At 45.2% G+C, this 21,222-nt stretch overlaps 1 protein-coding gene across 1 annotated transcript in view; it reads left to right on the top strand.

Moving 5' to 3' along the window:
- Positions 1–21,222, top strand: part of LOC135054643 (gastrula zinc finger protein XlCGF26.1-like) — a 127,873-nt gene that overhangs the window by 35,101 nt on the left and 71,550 nt on the right. Inside the window, exon 6 of the mRNA XM_063957873.1 lies at positions 501–1,473. Within this exon, the coding sequence (XP_063813943.1) occupies positions 501–1,473 (973 nt within the window). The remainder of the gene's footprint in view (positions 1–500; positions 1,474–21,222) is intronic.

Raw genomic sequence — 21,222 nt, 5'->3', positions numbered from 1 at the left:
CTATTTCTCGGAGTCCGTAGTGGATGCTGGGCGCCCATCCCAAGTGCGGATTATCTGCAATACTTGTACATAGTTACAAAAATCGGGTTATTATTGTTGTGAGCCATCTTTTCAGAGGCTCCGCTGTTATCATACTGTTAACTGGGTTTAGATCACAAGTTGTACGGTGTGATTGGTGTGGCTGGTATGAGTCTTACCCGGGATTCAAAATTCCTCCCTTATTGTGTACGCTCGTCCGGGCACAGTATCCTAACTGGCTTGGAGGAGGGTCATAGGGGGAGGAGCCAGTGCACACCACCTGATCGGAAAGCTTTACTTTTGTGCCCTGTCTCCTGCGGAGCCGCTATTCCCCATGGTCCTTTCAGGAACCCCAGCATCCACTACGGACTCCGAGAAATAGAATTATCGGTAAGTAAATTCTTATTTTTTTTTATATAATCTTTACAAGATTAATATTGTTACAGAAAATGTCACATTTCCATAATGTGTTTTATTTCCAGCAGATGGACACACAAGCAGGAATATCTCAGAAGGACATCTAATGTTATCCCCGGTTTGTGACATAAAAGATAAAGACAATAGACAGGATTCTCCAGGAGCTAACCCCATTACCCCAATTATACATCCAGCTCTATCAGCTGATCCCTCTGATCCTGGGAAATGTTCTCCTGATCACTCTGATATTGGTGCATCTGTTACAGCTCTGAGAGTAGATACAGTGTTTCCGTGTTCTATAGATGCCAAATGTTTTACACAGTACACAAAGTGTATTACCCATCGGCCAGCTAAGGCAGGTGAGAGGCCACTGATATGTTCTGAGTGTGGAAAATGTTTTATAGGTAAGTCACGTCTTGTTAGACATGAGAGAAGTCACACAGGTGAAAAACCATTTCCATGTTCTGAGTGTGGGAAATGTTTTACACATAAATCACATCTTGGTAGACATGTGAAAAGCCATACAGGTGATAGGCCATTTCCATGTTCTGAGTGTGGTAAATGTTTTATAAATAAGTCACATCTTGTTAGACATGAGAGAAGTCACACAGGTGAAAAACCATTTCCATGTTCTGAGTGTGGGAAATGTTTTATAGATAAGTCACAACTTGTTAGACATCAGAGAAGTCATACAGGTGAAAAACCATTTCCATGTTCTGAGTGTGGGAAATGTTTTGTACAGAAATCAGATCTTGTTACACATGAGAGACGTCACACAGGTGAGAAACCATTTCCATGTTCTGAGTGTGGGAAATGTTTTATACAAAAATCAGATCTTTTTAAACATGAGAGATGTCATAGAGGTGGAAAACCATTTCCATGTTCTGAGTGTGGGAAATGTTTTATAGATAAGTCACAACTTGTTATACATCAGAGAAGTCACACAGGTGAGAAACCATTTCCATGTTCTGAGTGTGGGAAATGTTTTACACAGAAATCACATCTTGTTAGACATGAGAGAAGTCACACATATTCTGAGTTTGAGACGTAAATCAGCTTTGTTTCACACAATAGACATCACACAGTTGAGAAACCTTTGTTATCTCAACATCACCATTGCCATGCAATGTTCCTCAAGGTTCTGTCCTATCTCCTATGCTTTTTGCAATATATATGCTGCTACTGGGTGAACAATCAGACGTCGTGCCCTGGTCTACCACTGCTGTGCCGATGACCTCTCCTTTGCTCTGTGTACTCAGAACCCAATACCAATCCTTAGTGGCTGTCTAGCTGAGCTCCAGGTGTGCCTGATACTAGTTGGCTGTGACTCAGTTGTGGTGAAACGTCCTTATGATAGAGTCTCACCTAGATAGGGCAAAGCTACAGTGTTACCAACCAACATCTCACATCTGTCACTTGTGTTACATTACATCTTATACCTGTAGTTTTATGTTTCTGTTGTTTACCGGTTACCTGTTTTGTAAGATCACCTGCTCTCATTGTGTGGGGGGGAGGGAGGTCACTTTCTAGCATGAGTAGTAGTTTCTGGAACTGGATCACCCAGAGGAGTGTGGGAGTACCAGCCAGAGGTCACAGTGTGGGAGTACTAGTCTGGAGGTGACGGAGTGTGGGTGTACCAGCCTGGGGTGACGGAGTGTGGGAGTACTAGCCTGAGGTGACGGAGTGTGGGAGTACCATCCTGGAGGTGACGGAGTGTGGGAGTACCATCCTGGAGGTGACGGAGTGTGGGAGTACCATCCTGGAGGTGACGGAGTGTGGGAGTACCATCCTGGAGGTGACGGAGTGTGGGAGTACCATCCTGGAGGTGACGGAGTGTGGGAGTACCATCCTGGAGGTGACGGAGTGTGGGAGTACCATCCTGGAGGTGACGGAGTGTGGGAGTACCATCCCGGAGGTGACGGAGTGTGGGAGTACCATCCCGGAGGTGACGGAGTGTGGGAGTACCATCCTGGAGGTGACGGAGTGTGGGAGTACCATCCTGGAGGTGATGGAGTGTGGGAGTACCATCCTGGAGGTGACGGAGTGTGGGAGTACCAGCCTGGGGTGACAGGGGTAAGTGCCTATTACCTAATGATAGGGATATGGTCTGTCATGTTCCTGGTACACACCTCCGCTCTGCCTAATAATGAGTGCCACTTTACATATGGGCAGCTGTGGCAGTGTCACCCCACGTCTGTATCTCACAGGCTGTCACATAAGCCCCTATATCTGTTGTAGATGCAGTAATCAGCCTGGGGCACAATTTTATATATGTGTGTGTGTGTGTGTGTGTGTGTGTGTGTGTGTGTGTGTGTGTGTGTGTGTATATATATATATATATATATATATATATATATATGTATGTATATATATATATATATATCTGCTCTGTGTGTGACACCCGGCCTATACACATAGAAACACTCTCTAATGTATTACTATCCTTCTGAAGATATGGCCTCCAGCACTGGACACAGTATTCTGATTAGAGCTTACCAATGACCTATACAGTGTCTTTCTGCTGCTGATTCCTCTCCCAATGCACCAAGCATCTGACTAGCCTTCCTCATTGCTGTTACATTGCTTACCTGCCTTTATGTCACCTGACATAGTGACTCCTAGATCCCTTTCCTCCTCAGTAGTTCCCAGTATAGTGCCATTAATACTATATTTATCCTTTATATCACCTGACATAGTGACTCCTAGATCCCTTTCCTCCTCAGTAGTTCCCAGTATAGAGCCATTAATACTATATTTATCCTTTATGTCACCTGACATAGTGACTCCTAGATCCCTTTCCTCCTCAGTAGTTCCCAGTATAGAGCCATTAATACTATATTTATCCTTTATGTCACCTGACATAGTGACTCCTAGATCCCAATAAAGATATTAAAAAGCACTGGTCCAAGTACAGATCCCTGGGGTACTCCACTGGTAACATTTCCCTCCTGTGAATGCACTCCATTTACCACAACTCTCTGTTTTCTATCCTGCAACCAAGATCTTATCCACTCAACAATGTTAGTATCCAATCCCAAGCTTTTGAGTTTATTTAGCAGTCTGCGATGTGGAACAGTGTCAAAAGCCTTACTAAAGTCTAGATTAGCTGTATCCACGGCTCCACCTTTATCCATCACTTTAGTCACACAGAAACGTCAGTAAGATTTGTGTGACATGATCTCCCCCCCAGTGACTCCATGCTGTTTGGGATCCTGCAAATTGCTGGATATGAGATAATCTACAACTCTTTCTTTTGAGAGTGTTTCCACCAATGTCCCTACTACTGATGTAAGACTCACTGGTCTGTAGTTGTTGCCTCTTCCTGGCTTCCACTTTTGTTTTATAATAATTTTTATTGATGAACATAAAATCATTATATAATACATTGCACAGTGACAGGAGTTACACAATTACAGAGTCATGTGACAGGGAAATGCAGATACATAAGAACAAGACTCCGAGCAATAACCGGAGTCAGAGTATAGTATACATTAGGGAAAACTAGCTGTGTAATAAGGTGTACCTGTGTGTAACACAGCCAGATTGTACCATGAGGGAACTGAAAGCTTTGTCTGTGACTGTTTTACCTCAGATGGTAATGTGTGAATAAAGGGTAAACGTCTCCAAAAACCTTTCCTCCTGACCTTCTTTGTTATTGATGTATCCGTCCAATCCATATAAAATAGTCTAGGTGTAAATAGAGAAAAATAAGGTGCGGAAGGTGCGGTCTATTGTGAGAGGATTGGGGGGGGTTTCCTGCACCCGCAATCTTACATAATAATAGTTTATTACCTCTAGTTAACGTAGAGGAAGGAGATCCGGGAAATATCCCCCAATATATCCATACAGGTGATAGGGGGACATGTATGTGTATAACCATACCATAGGACAGAGGCAGTGGTATATATCCACTTCATAGGATACAGGCAGTGGTATATATACACTTCATAAGACAGAGGCAGTGGTATATATCCACTTCATAGGATACAGGCAGTGGTATATATCCGCTTCATAGGACAGAGGCAGTGGTATATATCCGCTTCATAGGACAGAGGCAGTGGTATATATCCGCTTCATAGGACAGAGGCAGTGGTATATATCCGCTTCATAGGACAGAGGCAGTGGTATATATCCGCTTCATAGGACAGAGGCAGTGGTGTATATCCGCTTCATAGGGCAGAGGCAGTGGTATATATCCGCCTTGTCACAACTGAGGGTTTTGGCTGACAGGAGGAAGCCTCAGTTGTAGGGGCTGAAAGGAACTTAAACCGGGGAGGTTTAATCAGACCCCTGGACATGTAAGTGTTAAAAGAAACCCGAAGGTGTGACCATGACAACCAGGTAAAATCAAAAATAAAAGTTTATTGACAGACTCCGTGTAATAACAGACAGCAAATAATGGCAATGGCAAATTATATAGTTCCTGGAACACTTTGACCATAGAAGGTATCACAGAGCACTGGTAGGTTAAAGAACAGTTGTTAAAGTCCTTTGATGGAATAACCTTACCAGGCCTGCTTGCAGTAGTGGAGATAGCCGAGGAACATGCCAGTAGATGAAATATATGAAGCTGTTGTATTACTGGATGGAACCAGCCAGGTGGTAAGACACGGAGTGGATGCTGAATGGGATCAGCCAGGTGATTAAGTCACAGAGTGAATGCTGGATGGAACCAGCCAGGTGATTAAACACGGAGTGGATGCTGTAAGATGCTAGGGAGCGTGGAAACAGGAGAGTTGTAGAATGGTTACCGGTGGATACTGCTGGTAAGTAGGGATCCGCTGGATCGACACCGGTACTTTACAGAAGCTGGAATCTGCTGGAAGCTGGCTGCTGGAAGCAGATGGGTTAATGGCTGGAAGCTGGAACAGCCACAGAGGACTGCTGAGTCAGGCTGCACCGCAGGATGGAAGGCTGGTGCGGGTCTCTTAGTGGATGCTGGAACCTGGAGAAACAAACCACAGTAGAGAGAGACTGGAACAAGGTATGACAAACAAAGCACTGACGACTTCCTGGCCCAGGCACAGGATACTTATACCTGCAGCTATGCAGGCATTGGCTGGGCAATTATGCAGATTTCCAGAGGCAGTGGATTGGTGAAACTGGATCATGTGATTAGATCCAACATGGCTGCGCCCATGTTAGAACTTGGAGGGAAATCTGGTTTGGAAAACCATGTGGAAACATAGTAGTAATGGCGGCGCCGGCCGCAGAGGACGGGAGACGCCATGCTGGATTCAAACATGGCACCGCTGTGACAGCGTCTCAGAGTGACAGGAGGGATATGCAGAGTGTAAACCCAGACGAGATCTGGACTTGGAACGCTGAGCCAGCCTCAGGATACATCTAAACGGCAGGTAATGGCGTCCAGATACCCGGATCGTGACAGCACCCCCCCCCCCCCCCCTTTAGGAGTGGCCCCAGGACAATTCTTAGGCTTTAAAGGAAACTTCGAGTGGAAATTCCAGACCAAGGCAGGAGCATGGACATCTGAGGCATTGGTCCAAGAACGTTCTTCAGGACCATAGCCCTTCTAGTCAATAAGATACTGTAACTGACCGTAACGGAAACGTCAGTCCAGAATCTTGGCCACCTCATACTCGACTCCCCATTGAGTCTGAACTTTAGTAGCTGGAGGAAGTGCAGAATGAAACCGATTCAGGATCAGCGGTTTCAACAGGGAAACATGGAATGTCCTGGGTATTTTCAAGAAGGAAGGTAACTGGAGTCTGTAAGCAACAGGATTGATGACTTGTTCAATTGTAAAAGGACCGATGTACCGAGGTGCAAATTTCATGCTGGGAACTCTCAACCTCAAATTCTTCGTGGACAACCACACACGATCACCCACCTTAAGAGCAGGAACCGCTCTACGCTTCCTATCAGCAAACTTCTTGTACCTGAATGAGGCTTTAAGCAGGGCCGCGCGGACATTCTTCCAGTTATTTGAAAACTGACGCAAGGTGACATCCACTGCTGGAACAGAAGTTGCTGGAAGCGGTTGGAATTCTGGAACTTTAGGGTGGAATCCATAGTTGATGGAGAATGGTGTTGAAGAAGATGAGGAATGGTATTGATTGTTGTGGCTAAACTCAGCCCAAGGAAGGAGTTGAACCCAGTCATCTTGGGAGGAAGACACATAAATGCGGAGGAAGGCCACCAAGTCCTGATTCACCCTCGGTTTGACCATTGGTCTGAGGATGGTAAGCTGTAGAAAACTTTAACTTGACTTGGAGGGCTTGACACAAACTTCGCCAAAATTTGGCTACAAACTGTACTCCATGATCAGAGATGATCTCTTCAGGAAGACCGTGAAGTCGGAAGATCTCTTGGATAAACACTTGAGCCAACTTGGAAGCTAATGGAAGACCGGTGAGAGGTAGGAAATGTGCCATCTTGGTGAACCGGTCAACTACCACCCAGATGTTATTAAACTTGTTGCACATAGGCAGGTCTGTAACAAAGTCCATCGACAAATGGGTCCACGTCGACGGGGAACAGATAATGGAACCAGTTGCCCTGCAGGCGACTGGTGGGAGACTTTGTGTTGGGCACACTTTGGGCAAGAGGCAATAAACTCCATGACGTCCTTCTTCAGAGTTGGCCACCAGTAGGACCTAGAGATAAACTCAAGGGTTTTCTGAATGCCTGTATGTCCGGCAAAACGGGAAGCATGGGCCCAATGCATGAGCTTCTTCCTTAACACCGGCTTCACAAAACTTTTCCCTGGTGGAGGCGTAGAGTCCATCCCTACCGTGGAGAATGCCAACGGATTAATAATAGGATGCTTGTCTGCAGACTCTGACTCATTTTCTTGCTCCCATGAGCGGGAAAGGGCATCGGCCTTGCGATTCTGAGAGCCCGGATAGAACTGGAGTTTAAAGTCGAACCTAGAAAAGAAAAGTGCCCATCTGGCCTGACGAGGGTTAAGACATTGTTCGCTTTTCAGATATAGAAGATTCTTGTGGTCGGTAAGTATAGTGATTGACTGAGAAGCTCCCTACAACAGGTATCTCCACTCCTCTAGAGCGAGCTTGATGGCTAGCAACTCCTGGTCGCCAATGGCATAGTTGCGCTCAGCTGGGGAGAACTTCCGGGAGAAGAAACTGCAAGGATGTAGATGGCCATCTTTAGCCCTCTGGGATAACACCGCTCCTACTCCAACGGAGGAGGCATCCACCTCTAAGATGAAAGGAGAGTCGATGTCGGGCTGTTTCAGAACTGGTGCAGAGATGAAACGTTGCTTTAGAAGATGAAAAGCTTGCGTAGCTTCTTCAGACCACTTGGACGGATTAGCACCCTTCTTGGTTAATGCAGTGATAGGCGCCACAATGGTGGAAAAGTCTCGTATAAACTTTCTATAATAATTGGCAAACCCTAAGAACCTCTGGACCCCTTTGAGGGTTAAGGGTATTGGCCAATTCTGGATTGCTTGGAGTTTCTCAGTATCCATCTTTAGTCCGGAACCGGACACAATGTAACCTAGAAACAGAATGGATTTAACTTCAAAAACACATTTATCCAATTTGCAATAGAGGTGATTGACATGGAGACGGGACAGAACCTCCTTAACCCAGAAACGATGTTCCTCTAGATTATTGGCAAAGATGAGGATGTCATCTAGATAAACCACGACGTGGCGGTATAAGATGTCCCTGAAGATCTCATTTACGAAATGCTGGAAGACAGCTGGAGCGTTGCTCAATCCGAAGGGCATGACGAGGTACTCATAATGTCCATCATGGGTGTTAAAGGCGGTCTTCCACTCGTCACCCTCACGGATCCAGATGAGATTGTAGGCACCCCTCAAATCCAACTTTGTAAAGATGGTTGCTCCGCTAACTCTATCGAAGAGCTCTGTAATCAAGGGTAAAGGATATTGGTTCTTAACGGTAATGTCGTTCAGACCTCTGTAGTCGATGCACGGCCGCAGACCACCGTCTTTCTTCGTAACAAAGAAGAAGCCTGCGCCAGCTGGAGAAGAGGAAGGTAGGATAAAACCCTTCGCCAGGTTCTCTTTGATGTACTCCTCCATGAAGTGTGTCTCAGGCAGAGACAACAGATAAGTTCGGCCTCGAGGTGGAACCTTCCCTGGAATGAGATCAATTGGGCAGTCCCATTCTCTATGAGGAGGAAGAACATCAGCAGAAGCTTTACTGAACACGTCCGTATAGTCTTGATATGGAGGAGGTGGAACATCAGACGACCTGGGGGAGGAAGAACAAACAGGAAGTACTTTGGATAAACAGGTCTCAGCACAGGAGGGACCCCATGCCAGTATCTGCGTAGTTGTCCAGTCAATCGATGGATTGTGGAGACGGAGCCATGGAAGGCCTAAAACCACTGGATGTGTGGCTCTTGGAATCACTAAAAAGGAGATAAACTCTGAATGCAGAACTCCCACTCTCAGACGAACTGGTAGAGTCCTTAGAGAAATAACTGCGTCAAAAATCTTGCTGCCATCAACGGCAGTTAAGGAGATGGAGGAGGACAGTCTCTCGGTGGGTAGGGAACACCGTTTAACATAAGCTTTGGTTATGAAATTCCCAGCTGCACCGGAATCAAGGAGGGCAATGACGTTCCTGTAACGTTGAGCAATTTGGAGCGAGACTGGGAGATTACAATCACGAGGAGATGGAGGGGAGAGCATTACTCCTAGCCGGCCCTCTCCTTGGCGAGCTAGGACTTTAAGTCCTGGACGTTTGGGACAAGCATTGATTGCGTGAAACGGAGCTGCACAGTAGAGACAGAGGGACTCGGAAAGACGTCTTCGGCGCTCAGCAGGAGATAGACGGGAATAACCTATTTGCATGGGCTCATCTTCGGATGGAGACGGTTGACGAGGAGGAGGAGCAGAAGATTTTGGAGTGGATGACCTTCCCCGCTCAATTACTCTTTCGCTGAACCGTAGATCTACTTTCGTGCATAGTGAGATTAGCTCATCCAACTTAGAGGGCAAGTCTCTGGTAGCTAACTCATCCTTAATGCGTTCAGATAAGCCACGCCAGAATGCAGCATACAGGGCCTCGTCGTTCCATGCCAGTTCGGATGCCAGGATTTTGAACTGTATAAGATACTATCCCACAGTACGTGTTCCCTGGCGTAAACTGAGAATCTCAGATGAAGCAGAGGTTACCCGGCCTGGCTCGTCGAAGATGCGCCTGAATGTTGACACAAAGTCAGTATAGCAGGACAGCAGGGGATCAGACTTCTCCCATAAAGGTGATGCCCAGTCAAGGGCTGAGTCACTGAGAAGGGAAATGATATAGGCAACTTTAGTACTGTCACTAGGGAAATTGCCAGATTGAAGCTCAAAATGGATTTCACATTGGTTGAGAAATCTCCTGCAGAACCTTGGAGATCCGTCAAATTTTGCTGGCGTTGGAAGATGAAGACGTGGAATGGAAATGGGTAAGGTGGGTGGGGTTACAGCTGGTGTCACTGTGGTGGACGCACCAGACGTGTCAGGTCCACGGAGGGTCGTCTGAATCCCATCCAGCCGAGTAGAGAGATCCTGGAGACAGCAGATGATATGGCCTTGTGCAGCCTCCTGATGTTCGAGTCTGGCTGCCAGTTCTTGCATCGGCCTGGCCGCTTGATCCTGGTCTCCGGCTGGATTCATATGGTTAGTGCTTACTGTCACAACTGAGGGTTTTGGCTGACAGGAGGAAGCCTCAGTTGTAGGGGCTGAAAGGAACTTAAACCGGGGAGGTTTAATCAGACCCCTGGACATGTAAGTGTTAAAGGAAACCCAAAGGTGTGACCATGACAACCAGGTAAAAGCAAAAATAAAAGTTTATTGACAGACTCAGTGTAATAACAGACAGCAAATAATGGCAATGGCAAATTATATAGTTCCTGGAACACTTTGACCATAGAAGGTATCACAGAGCACTGGTCGGTTAAAGAACAGTTGTTAAAGTCCTTTGATGGAATAACCTTACCAGGCCTGCTTGCAGTAGTGGAGATAGCCGAGGAACATGCTAGTAGATGAAATAGATGAAGCTGTTGTATTACTGGATGGAACCAGCCAGGTGGTAAGACACGGAGTGGATGCTGAATGGGATCAGCCAGGTGATAAAGTCACAGAGTGAATGCTGGATGGAACCAGCCAGGTGATTAAACACGGAGTGGATGCTGTAAGATGCTAGGGAGCGTGGAAACAGGAAAGTTGTAGAATAGTTACCGGTGGTTGGTGGATACTGCTGGTAAGTAGGGATCCGCTGGATGGACACCGTACTTTACAGAAGCTGGAATCTGCTGAAAGCTGGCTGCTGGAAGCAGATGGGTTAATGGCTGGAAGCTGGAACAGCCACGGAGGACTGCTGAGTCAGGCTGCACCGCAGGATGGAAGGCTGCTGCGGGTCTCTTAGTGGATGCTGGAAACAGGAGCTGGAACCTGGAGAAACAAACCACAGTAGAGAGAGACCTGGAACAAGGTATGACAAACAAAGCACTGACGACTTCCTGGCACAGGATACTTATACCTGCAGCTATGCAGGCATTGGCTGGGCAATTATGCAGATTTCCAGAGGCAGTGGATTGGTGAAACTGGAGCATGTGATTAGATCCAACATGGCTCGCCCATGTTAGAACTTGGAGGGAAAGCTGGTTTGGAAAACCATGTGGAAACATAGTAGTAATGGCGGCGCCGGCCGCAGAGGACGGGAGACGCCATGCTGGATTCAAACATGGCGCCGCTGTGACAGCGTCTCAGAGTGACAGGAGGGATATGCAGAGTGTAAACCCAGACGAGATCTGGACTTGGAACGCTGAGCCAGCCTCAGGAGACATCTAAACGGCAGGTAATGGCGTCCAGATACCCGGATCGTGACACGCCTCATAGGACACAGGCAGTGGTATATATCCGCTTCATAGGACAGAGGCAGTGGTATATATCCGCCTCATAGGACACAGTCAGTGGTATATATCCGCTTAATAGGACACAGGCAGTGGTGTATATCCTCTTCATAGGACACAGGCAGTGGTATATATCCGCTTCATAGGACACAGGCAGTGGTGTATATCTGCTTCATAGGGCAGAGGCAGTGGTATATATCCGCCTCATAGGACACAGGCAGTGGTATATATACGCTTCATAGGACACAGGCAGTGGTGTATATCCTCTTCATAGGACACAGGCAGTGGTATATATCCGCCTCATAGGACACAGGCAGTGGTATATATCCGCTTCATAGGACAGAGGCAGTGGTGTATATCCGCTTCATAGGACAGAGGCAGTGGTACATATCCTCTTCATAGGACACAGGCAGTGGTATATATCCGCTTCATAGGACACAGGCAGTGGTATATATCCGCTTCATAGGACAGAGGCAGTGGTATATATCCGCTTCATAGGACACAGGCAGTGGTATATATCCGCTTCATATGACACAGGCAGTGCTATATATCCGCTTCATAGGACACAGGCAGTGGTATATATCCGCTTCATAGGACAGAGGCATTGGTATATATCTGCTTCATAGGACACAGACAGTGGTATATATCCGCTTCATAGGACAGAGGCAGTGGTATATATCCGCTTCATAGGACACAGGCAGTGGTATATATCCGCTTCATAGGACAGAGGCAGTGGTATATATCCGCTTCATAGGACACAGGCAGTGCTATATATCTGCTTCATAGGACAGGCAGTGGTATATATCCGCTTCATAGGAAACAGGCAGTGGTATATATCCGCTTCATAGGACACAGGCAGTGGTATATATCCGCTTCATAGGACACAGGCAGTGGTATATATCCGCTTCATAGGACAGAGGCAGTGGTATATATCCACTTCATAGGATACAGGCAGTGGTATATATCCGCTTCATAGGACAGTGGCAGTGGTATATATCCGCTTCATAGGACAGAGGCAGTGGTATATATCCGCTTCATAGGACAGGCAGTGGTATATATCCGCTTCATAGGACAGAGGCAGTGGTATATATCCGCTTCATAGGACAGAGGCAGTGCTATATATCTGCTTCATAGGACACAGGCAGTGGTATATATCCGCTTCATATGACACAGGCAGTGGTATATATCCGCTTCATAGGACAGAGGTAGTGGTATATATCCGCTTCATAGGACAGAGGCAGTGGTATATATCCGCTTCATAGGACACAGGCAGTGGTAAATATCCGCTTCATAGGACAGAGGCAGTGGTAAATATCCGCTTCATAGGACAGAGGCAGTGGTGTATATCCGCTTCATAGGACACAGGCAGTGGTGTATATCCGCTTCATAGGACACAGGCAGTGGTGTATATCCGCTTCATAGGACAGAGGCAGTGGTATATATCCGCTTCATAGGACAGAGGCAGTGGTATATATCCGCTTCATAGGACAGAGGCATTGGTATATATCCGCTTCATAGGACACAGACAGTGGTATATATCCGCTTCATAGGACAGAGGCAGTGGTATATATCCGCTTCATAGGACACAGGCAGTGGTATATATCCGCTTCATAGGACAGAGGCAGTGGTATATATCCGCTTCATAGGACACAGGCAGTGCTATATATCTGCTTCATAGGACAGGCAGTGGTATATATCCGCTTCATAGGAAACAGGCAGTGGTATATATCCGCTTCATAGGACACAGGCAGTGGTATATATCCGCTTCATAGGACACAGGCAGTGGTATATATCCGCTTCATAGGACAGAGGCAGTGGTATATATCCACTTCATAGGATACAGGCAGTGGTATATATCCGCTTCATAGGACAGTGGCAGTGGTATATATCCACTTCATAGGACAGAGGCAGTGGTATATATCCGCTTCATAGGACAGAGGCAGTGGTATATATCCGCTTCATAGGACAGAGGCAGTGGTATATATCCGCTTCATAGGACAGAGGCAGTGCTATATATCTGCTTCATAGGACACAGGCAGTGGTATATATCCGCTTCATATGACACAGACAGTGGTATATATCTGCTTCATAGGACAGAGGTAGTGGTATATATCCGCTTCATAGGACAGAGGCAGTGGTATATATCTGCTTCATAGGACACAGGCAGTGGTAAATATCCGCTTCATAGGACAGAGGCAGTGGTGTATATCCGCTTCATAGGACACAGGCAGTGGTGTATATCCGCTTCATAGGACACAGGCAGTGGTATATATCCGCTTCATAGGACAGAGGCAGTGGTATATATCCGCTTCATAGGACAGAGGCAGTGGTATATATATCCGCTTCATAGGACAGAGGCAGTGGTATATATCCGCTTCATAGGACAGAGGCAGTGGTATATATCCGCTTCATAGGACAGAGGCAGTGGTATATATCCGCTTCATAGGACAGAGGCAGTGGTATATATCCGCTTCATAGGACAGAGGCAGTGGTGTATATCCACTTCATAGGACACAGGCAGTGGTATATATCCGCTTCATAGGACACAGGCAGTGGTATATATCCGCTTCATAGGACACAGGCAGTGGTATATATCCACTTCATAGGACACAGTGTTAGGGTCTCCTGCCCTGTGCTGGCACGTCGTCATGGCAACCGGGAGACAAGTGCTAGCGGAGTAACCTGAGCGCAGCTGATACTCCGGTTCGGGTCTTTTGCTGTGCAGTGGTTACAGGCTCTGTGCACGGCAGGGGATCCGGTGCTGGTTTTTGTGCTCACAGTCTGTGAGGTCTGAGTGGGGCGTGGACAGCACCTGCTTTATAAACCCTCTTCTCAGGTTAAGCAGATGCTGCTGAATCTTTGTTGGTTAGTTAGTTCCTGAAAGTTAGCCAGTACTGTGTAGCTTTGTATTTGTTGTTGCTTACTGCAAATAGGCCTCTGGATTTGGTACTACACTCTGCCAATCCAGACCTAGCAGTAAGACTGGAGTCAGTCGTTTAACTTGCTGGGGTTCTTTTGCTACTCTGTGAACTTAGCAAGTTTGCGGCTGTATTCTCAGACTTGCCTGCCTAAATCCTTTCTCACTGTGCAAGGTGTTCAGGTGTCAGTTTAGTGGCAGTAAGCTGAACCTGTGCACTGCAAGTGAGGATTAGGATTGTGGAGACTCTCCTTGTGTCTATCATTCCATCTCTGACCAAGGAGTTTACTGCCACACCCGTTGGTAACCCTTTAGGGTTTTGCTGTTGCCCTTAGCAACAACATTTCGGGTTCTCTACGTATTAAAACACAACATCTTGCTTTTTCCATCTGAGCATTCCTAATACTAGGGAGACACCCAGTTTCTTAGCCTCTGGGCTTCTCTGTTCACTTTGTGTTTATTTTGTTACCCTATCACCTTCTGTGTACGTAATGTCATATTCCCCAGTCTGTCTATGAGTTCATTTGTTTTGCATCCCTATCCGTTCAGACACCAGTACATTCCTGCAGGCACTGGTGTGCATAACAGTTCAGACACCAGTACATTCCTGCAGGCACTGGTGTGCATAACATATTCAGCAGCCCAATACTCCTGTTGAAATTTTGTGGGAATATGGAGCATACCCCTCAAAATACGTTGCAACAGGTGGTCGATCAGGTGCAGGTCCTGACTCGACAATTTAATGATTTATCCATTAAAATGCACACCTCCCAGGCCGCTGGCGGAGCTCCCGCAGCAGCAGCACGTTCAGGGGTTAAGGAGCCGAAAGTAAATCTCCCGGATCGTTTTTCTGGAGATCGCTCGCAGTTCTTTTGTTTCAAGGAGAGCTGCAAGCTATACTTCCGGCTTAGGCCTCAGTCTTCTGGGTCGAAGATTCAGCGGGTGGGCATAGTGATTTCATTGCTACAAGGAGACCAACAGGTCTGGGCATATGGGTTGCAGCCTGACTGTCCGTCGCTTAAAAGTGTTGATGCTTTTTTTACGGCACTGGGCATGTTGTATGATGACCCTGACAAGACGGCCTCAGCCGAGGCTCAGATTTCGATCCTTAAGCAAGGGCGAAGGCCAGTTGAGGTTTACTGTATGGAGTTTCGGAGGTTGGCCCATGATACCCAGTGGAATGACCCAGCCCTGAGACACCAGTACCGAAGAGGTCTTTCTAACCAGATAAAAGACCAACTGGTACAATATCCCTTGCCTGATAGCTTGGATCAGCTCATGCAGTTATCCATCCGGGTGGATAGACGGCTGAGAGAGCGTAGGCTTAAAAGGGAGACCGAGGTTTCCTTCTTTCCCAAGGGAACCTCAGACTCTGAGGAATTTTCCGAGGAGCCTATGCAGATTGGGGCTACCCGCCTCTCCTCGCGTGAGAAGACGCGGAGGAGACAGCAGGGGTTGTGTTTGTACTGTGGGAATAAAGGTCATGTGGTAGTATCATGCCCAGAAAAGCCGGAAAACTTCAGGGCCTGAGGGTGATGGGAAATATCCTGTCAAGCCAGAAGTCAGAATTTCCCAAGAAGACTTTTATCATTCCGGTGACCTCGAAGATCCTCGGTCAAACTGTCAAGACTGAGGCCTTTGTGGACAGTGGGGCCGACGGGGTTTTTATGGACCACCAATTCGCCCTGAAACACTCTGTTCCCTTAGTACCCTTGGCATTGGAAATTGAGATTTGTGGGTTAAACGGGGAACCATTATCCCAAGGTAAAATTACCTCTTGCACTAGCCAGATTTCTTTGTTTATTGGAGCCACACACTCTGAAAAATTGTCCTTTTATGTGACTGTCTGTACTTTTGCCCCATTGGTGTTGGGGTTACCCTGGTTAAGGGCCCACAATCCTCAATTTGACTGGGTCTCTGGGGAGATTCTTAGTTGGGGTACTGATTGTTTCAGGAGTTGCTTGAGCCTTCCAGTCAGGCTCTCGCAGCTAAGTTTGCCAGGATTGCCAGGGTGTTATGCAGATTTTGCGGACGTGTTCTCCAAAAAAGTTGCAGAGGTACTACCTCCCCATCGCCCCTATGACTGTGCCATTGATTTGTTGCCGAATGCTAAGCTTCCCAAGAGCAGGTTGTACTCCCTGTCACGTCCTGAGACTCAGGCTATGGCAGAGTACATTCAGGAGAACTTGGCTAAGGGATTTATCAGACCTTCACAGTCTCCAGTTGGGTCGGGGTTCTTCTTCGTGGGTAAAAAGGACGGTTTGTTGCGACCCTGCATCGACTTCAGGGAATTGAACCGTATCACGATTGAAAACTCATACCCACTGCCTCTCATTTCGGTCTTGTTTGACCAGCTTCGTACTGCCGCCATTTTTTCTAAGATTGACCTACGCGGGGCGTACAATCTAATCCGAATAAGAGAGGGGGATGAATGGAAGACTGCCTTTAATACCCACTCAGGGCATAATGAATATTTGGTGATGCCTTTTGGGCTCTGTAATGCCCCGGCAGTCTTCCAGGATTTCATGAACGATGTACTCAGGGAATATTTGGATAGATTCTTAGTTGTATACTTAGATGACATCCTAATCTTCTCCCATTCCCTGGAGGAACATCGGAAGCATGTACGCTTAGTCCTCCAGAAACTCAGAGACCACCGGCTTGGGGCGAAGCTGGAGAAGTGCGAATTTGAAGTTCAGCAAATCGCATTTCTAGGATATATTATCTCCCCAGAAGGTTTCCAAATGGAGGGTTCCAAGGTACAGGCAGTCCTGGATTGGGTGCAGCCCACTAGTTTGAAGGCGCTTCAGCGTTTCCTGGGCTTTGCAAATTTTTATAGACGATTTATCGCTGGATTTTCGTCTATAGTGGCGCCCTTGGTGGCACTCACTAAGAAAGGGGCGGATGTTGCTCACTGGTCTTATTTGTCTCGGCCAAGGTGCTGCGACACCCAGATCCAGAGCGTCCTTTTGTGGTGGAGGTGGATGCCTCTGAGATGGGTATTGGGGCAGTGCTCTCTCAGATGGGAGTGTCTGATAATCGTGTTGAAAAAAGCAAGAATAGAGGATTGCGCTCGTTTGCCTTCCCTAATTAATTAAAGCTGCTAGGAGTATGTATGAGGATATCCACAATCCCCACAAAAATACTAATAGAGAGGAAAAAAGAGAAGATTTCTCCCAGCGCTAATGTAATTAGGTATATAGTAATACTTAGTGGCAATATAGGCTCAAATGAAAATATTCATAAAATCAATGAAAGTTAAAATATAATATTTTATTAACACATGAGAACACTTTTCCAAGGGTATACTTTTCCCTGAAGTGATCCTAATACCGGTATACACAAAACAAATACACACAACAATTAACACATAAGAATACCAGTGATACGCTAAAAAACGCGGTTTATTCACTGGATGGGAGTAATTATCCCTCAGATAAAAGCAAGCATATATATGTGTGGTAACTGTATAAATAAAAGTCCCTTATGAGAATGCAGATTTGTATATGCAGTTGCTGTATCACGATCCCTTATCGTATAGGGAATAAGTCCAGAAATCCTGATTGATGTCAGCTAATTGCTATAAAATCCTTTCAGAGTGGAGATCAGCACATTGAACCAAAGTCCTGAACTCCTAAGCAAAAAATGTCCAGAAGTGTGTGAGGCACTTACTTCAAAGTAGCAGGATAGTTACTAGAACGAGTGTCTGCCGGCAGACATATCCAATAGCTCCGCAATCAACTAGTTTCACCTGACACCGCAGGCTTCCTCAGGATGGCTGAGCTATATCCACATCCCGTTCTTATATCCTATCCTGTGTGTTCGTTGTCATGGTGACTGATTTCTATCTTATGCGCATGCGTGTAGAGCCCGACGCTCCGTTCATGTCCTCCGTCTGTGAGTTTCTTGTTGTTATGGAGACCGTACGTGTTGACGTCTCTCCCTTCGTTTTCTTCCTCTGATTGGAGTTTCTCGTTGTTATGGAGACCGTACGTGCTGACGTCTCTCACTCCATTTCCTTCCTCTGACTGGAGCGCGTCTGTTGTCCGGGCAACCACGTCTCCGTCTAAGTCTTCTGTTTGTTGTTTGTCATGGGAACCGGACGTCATAATGTATATAGACTTCACTTCTCCCTCAGCCTGCTTCTCATACAGGGCTCTATTTTGTCATGAAAGACAGCACTTATATGGGTTTTAAATCCTCTCCTTCATATGCATATTCCTGTAGTCTCGTGCATAATGGGATTTATTCTTTATGTGTATATGTATATTCCATATTAGTTTGCCATAATTTTAGTTGCTCCTATATATCTAGAGGAGCAATTTTATACAATAAACTCCAAGTGTATAGTGTGTTATTGTACACTAATAATTAAACACAAAACACAAGACACAGAACACACACACACACAGACAGTGATTTGGACCCCTTGGATATTAAAAAGATAAAAATGATAAAGAACGATAAAATGTGATAAAAATGTGATAGAAAAAAGGAGGGGGAGGGCGGAGGGGATATATAATCAGGCCTCATAATCTATCTATAATAAAACCATCCTATATCCCATAAAGTCTCAACCTTTTAGTCCTATTCTATTCTTTTAGGAAAGGCAGAAGGTCCCATTCTATATTTAGACCCTTGGGTATTAAAGTTTCCAGTTCAAAAATGGTTCTGGCTTCTTCTTTTAGGAGTATGTTATTCCAATCCCCTCCTCTCCATGATTTCTCTATTAGTTTGATTCCAATGAACTCCAATCCTGTAGGGTCACTATTGTGCATCTTCGTAAAATGTTCAGGGATACTATGATTTTCTTTTTTGGTCCTGATATTATTTAGATGCTCATTGATCCTAATATATAGATTTCGGAAAGTTTTTCCCACATATTGTAACCCGCATGGGCATGTCACCAGGTAAATCACACCTTTCGAATTGCATGTGATTTTATCTTTTATATTGTATTCTTTACCTGTACTCCTGGACGTATAATTATCTACACATTTTGTCGTAATCTTCTTAGTTTTCTTACATACGATACAGTTGTTACACTTGTAAAACCCAGACTTCATTTCTTTCAGCCAGGTTTCTCCTCTTCTGTTATTGTTTTTATAGTAACTCCTGACCAAACTTGTTTTTAAATTTGGTGCTCTTTTGTATATAATTTTTGGTTTTATAGGCAAAATTTCTTTAAGATCATCATCTGCAGTGAGGATGTGCCAATGTTTGTACATGCTCTCTTCTAGAAGTTTTCTTTGACTAGAATAACCTGTTAAGAACATAACCTCCTGTTTTTTCTTTGTATTTTTATCTTTATATTGAAGGAGGTTCGTTCTATCTACCTTCTCCACCTCGTTTTTACTTTTTTCAAGATCACCCCTGATATAGTGTTTCTCCTCGAATTGCTCCATCAGAACTTGCACTTGTGTATCGTAGTCCTCCTTTTTGGAACAGTTCCTTCTTAGTCTTTTCATCTGACCTTTTGGGACATTGGATAGCCATTTGGGGTGGTGGTTACTTTTAAAATTCAAAAAACTATTACAGTCTACATCTTTTCTATATGTTTTGGTTTCAATCTTATTTCCTTCAATAAAGATGGTTAAATCCAGAAAGTTGATATTGGTGTCACTCGTTTCATATGTGAATTCCAGATTGTATGAATTATCATTAATAGTCTTAATGAACTGTTCTAAGCTTTCTTTCGTACCCCTCCAAATGATGATGCCTATAAAACCAAAAATTATATACAAAAGAGCACCAAATTTAAAAACAAGTTTGGTCAGGAGTTACTATAAAAACAATAACAGAAGAGGAGAAACCTGGCTGAAAGAAATGAAGTCTGGGTTTTACAAGTGTAACAACTGTATCGTATGTAAGAAAACTAAGAAGATTACGACAAAATGTGTAGATAATTATACGTCCAGGAGTACAGGTAAAGAATACAATATAAAAGATAAAATCACATGCAATTCGAAAGGTGTGATTTACCTGGTGACATGCCCATGCGGGTTACAATATGTGGGAAAAACTTTCCGAAATCTATATATTAGGATCAATGAGCATCTAAATAATATCAGGACCAAAAAAGAAAATCATAGTATCCCTGAACATTTTACGAAGATGCACAATAGTGACCCTACAGGATTGGAGTTCATTGGAATCAAACTAATAGAGAAATCATGGAGAGGAGGGGATTGGAATAACATACTCCTAAAAGAAGAAGCCAGAACCATTTTTGAACTGGAAACTTTAATACCCAAGGGTCTAAATATAGAATGGGACCTTCTGCCTTTCCTAAAAGAATAGAATAGGACTAAAAGGTTGAGACTTTATGGGATATAGGATGGTTTTATTATAGATAGATTATGAGGCCTGATTATATATCCCCTCCGCCCTCCCCCTCCCCCCCCCCCCCCCCCCCCCCTCCTTTTTTCTATCACATTTTTATCACATTTTATCGTTCTTTATCATTTTTATCTTTTTAATATCCAAGGGGTCCAAATCACTGTCTGTGTGTGTGTGTGTTCTGTGTCTTGTGTTTTGTGTTTAATTATTAGTGTACAATAACACACTATACACTTGGAGTTTATTGTATAAAATTGCTCCTCTAGATATATAGGAGCAACTAAAATTATGGCAAACTAATATGGAATATACATATACACATAAAGAATAAATCCCATTATGCACGAGACTACAGGAATATGCATATGAAGGAGAGGATTTAAAACCCATATAAGTGCTGTCTTTCATGACAAAATAGAGCCCTGTATGAGAAGCAGGCTGAGGGAGAAGTGAAGTCTATATACATTATGACGTCCGGTTCCCATGACAAACAACAAACAGAAGACTTAGACGGAGACGTGGTTGCCCGGACAACAGACGCGCTCCAGTCAGAGGAAGGAAATGGAGTGAGAGACGTCAGCACGTACGGTCTCCATAACAACGAGAAACTCCAATCAGAGGAAGAAAACGAAGGGAGAGACGTCAACACGTACGGTCTCCATAACAACAAG

Source organism: Pseudophryne corroboree, chromosome 3 (assembly GCF_028390025.1).
Source record: "Pseudophryne corroboree isolate aPseCor3 chromosome 3, aPseCor3.hap2, whole genome shotgun sequence".
NCBI lineage: Eukaryota > Metazoa > Chordata > Amphibia > Anura > Myobatrachidae > Pseudophryne > Pseudophryne corroboree.
The sequence above is the reverse complement of the archived record's forward strand: the minus strand, read 5'-3'. Positions and strand labels throughout refer to the sequence as shown.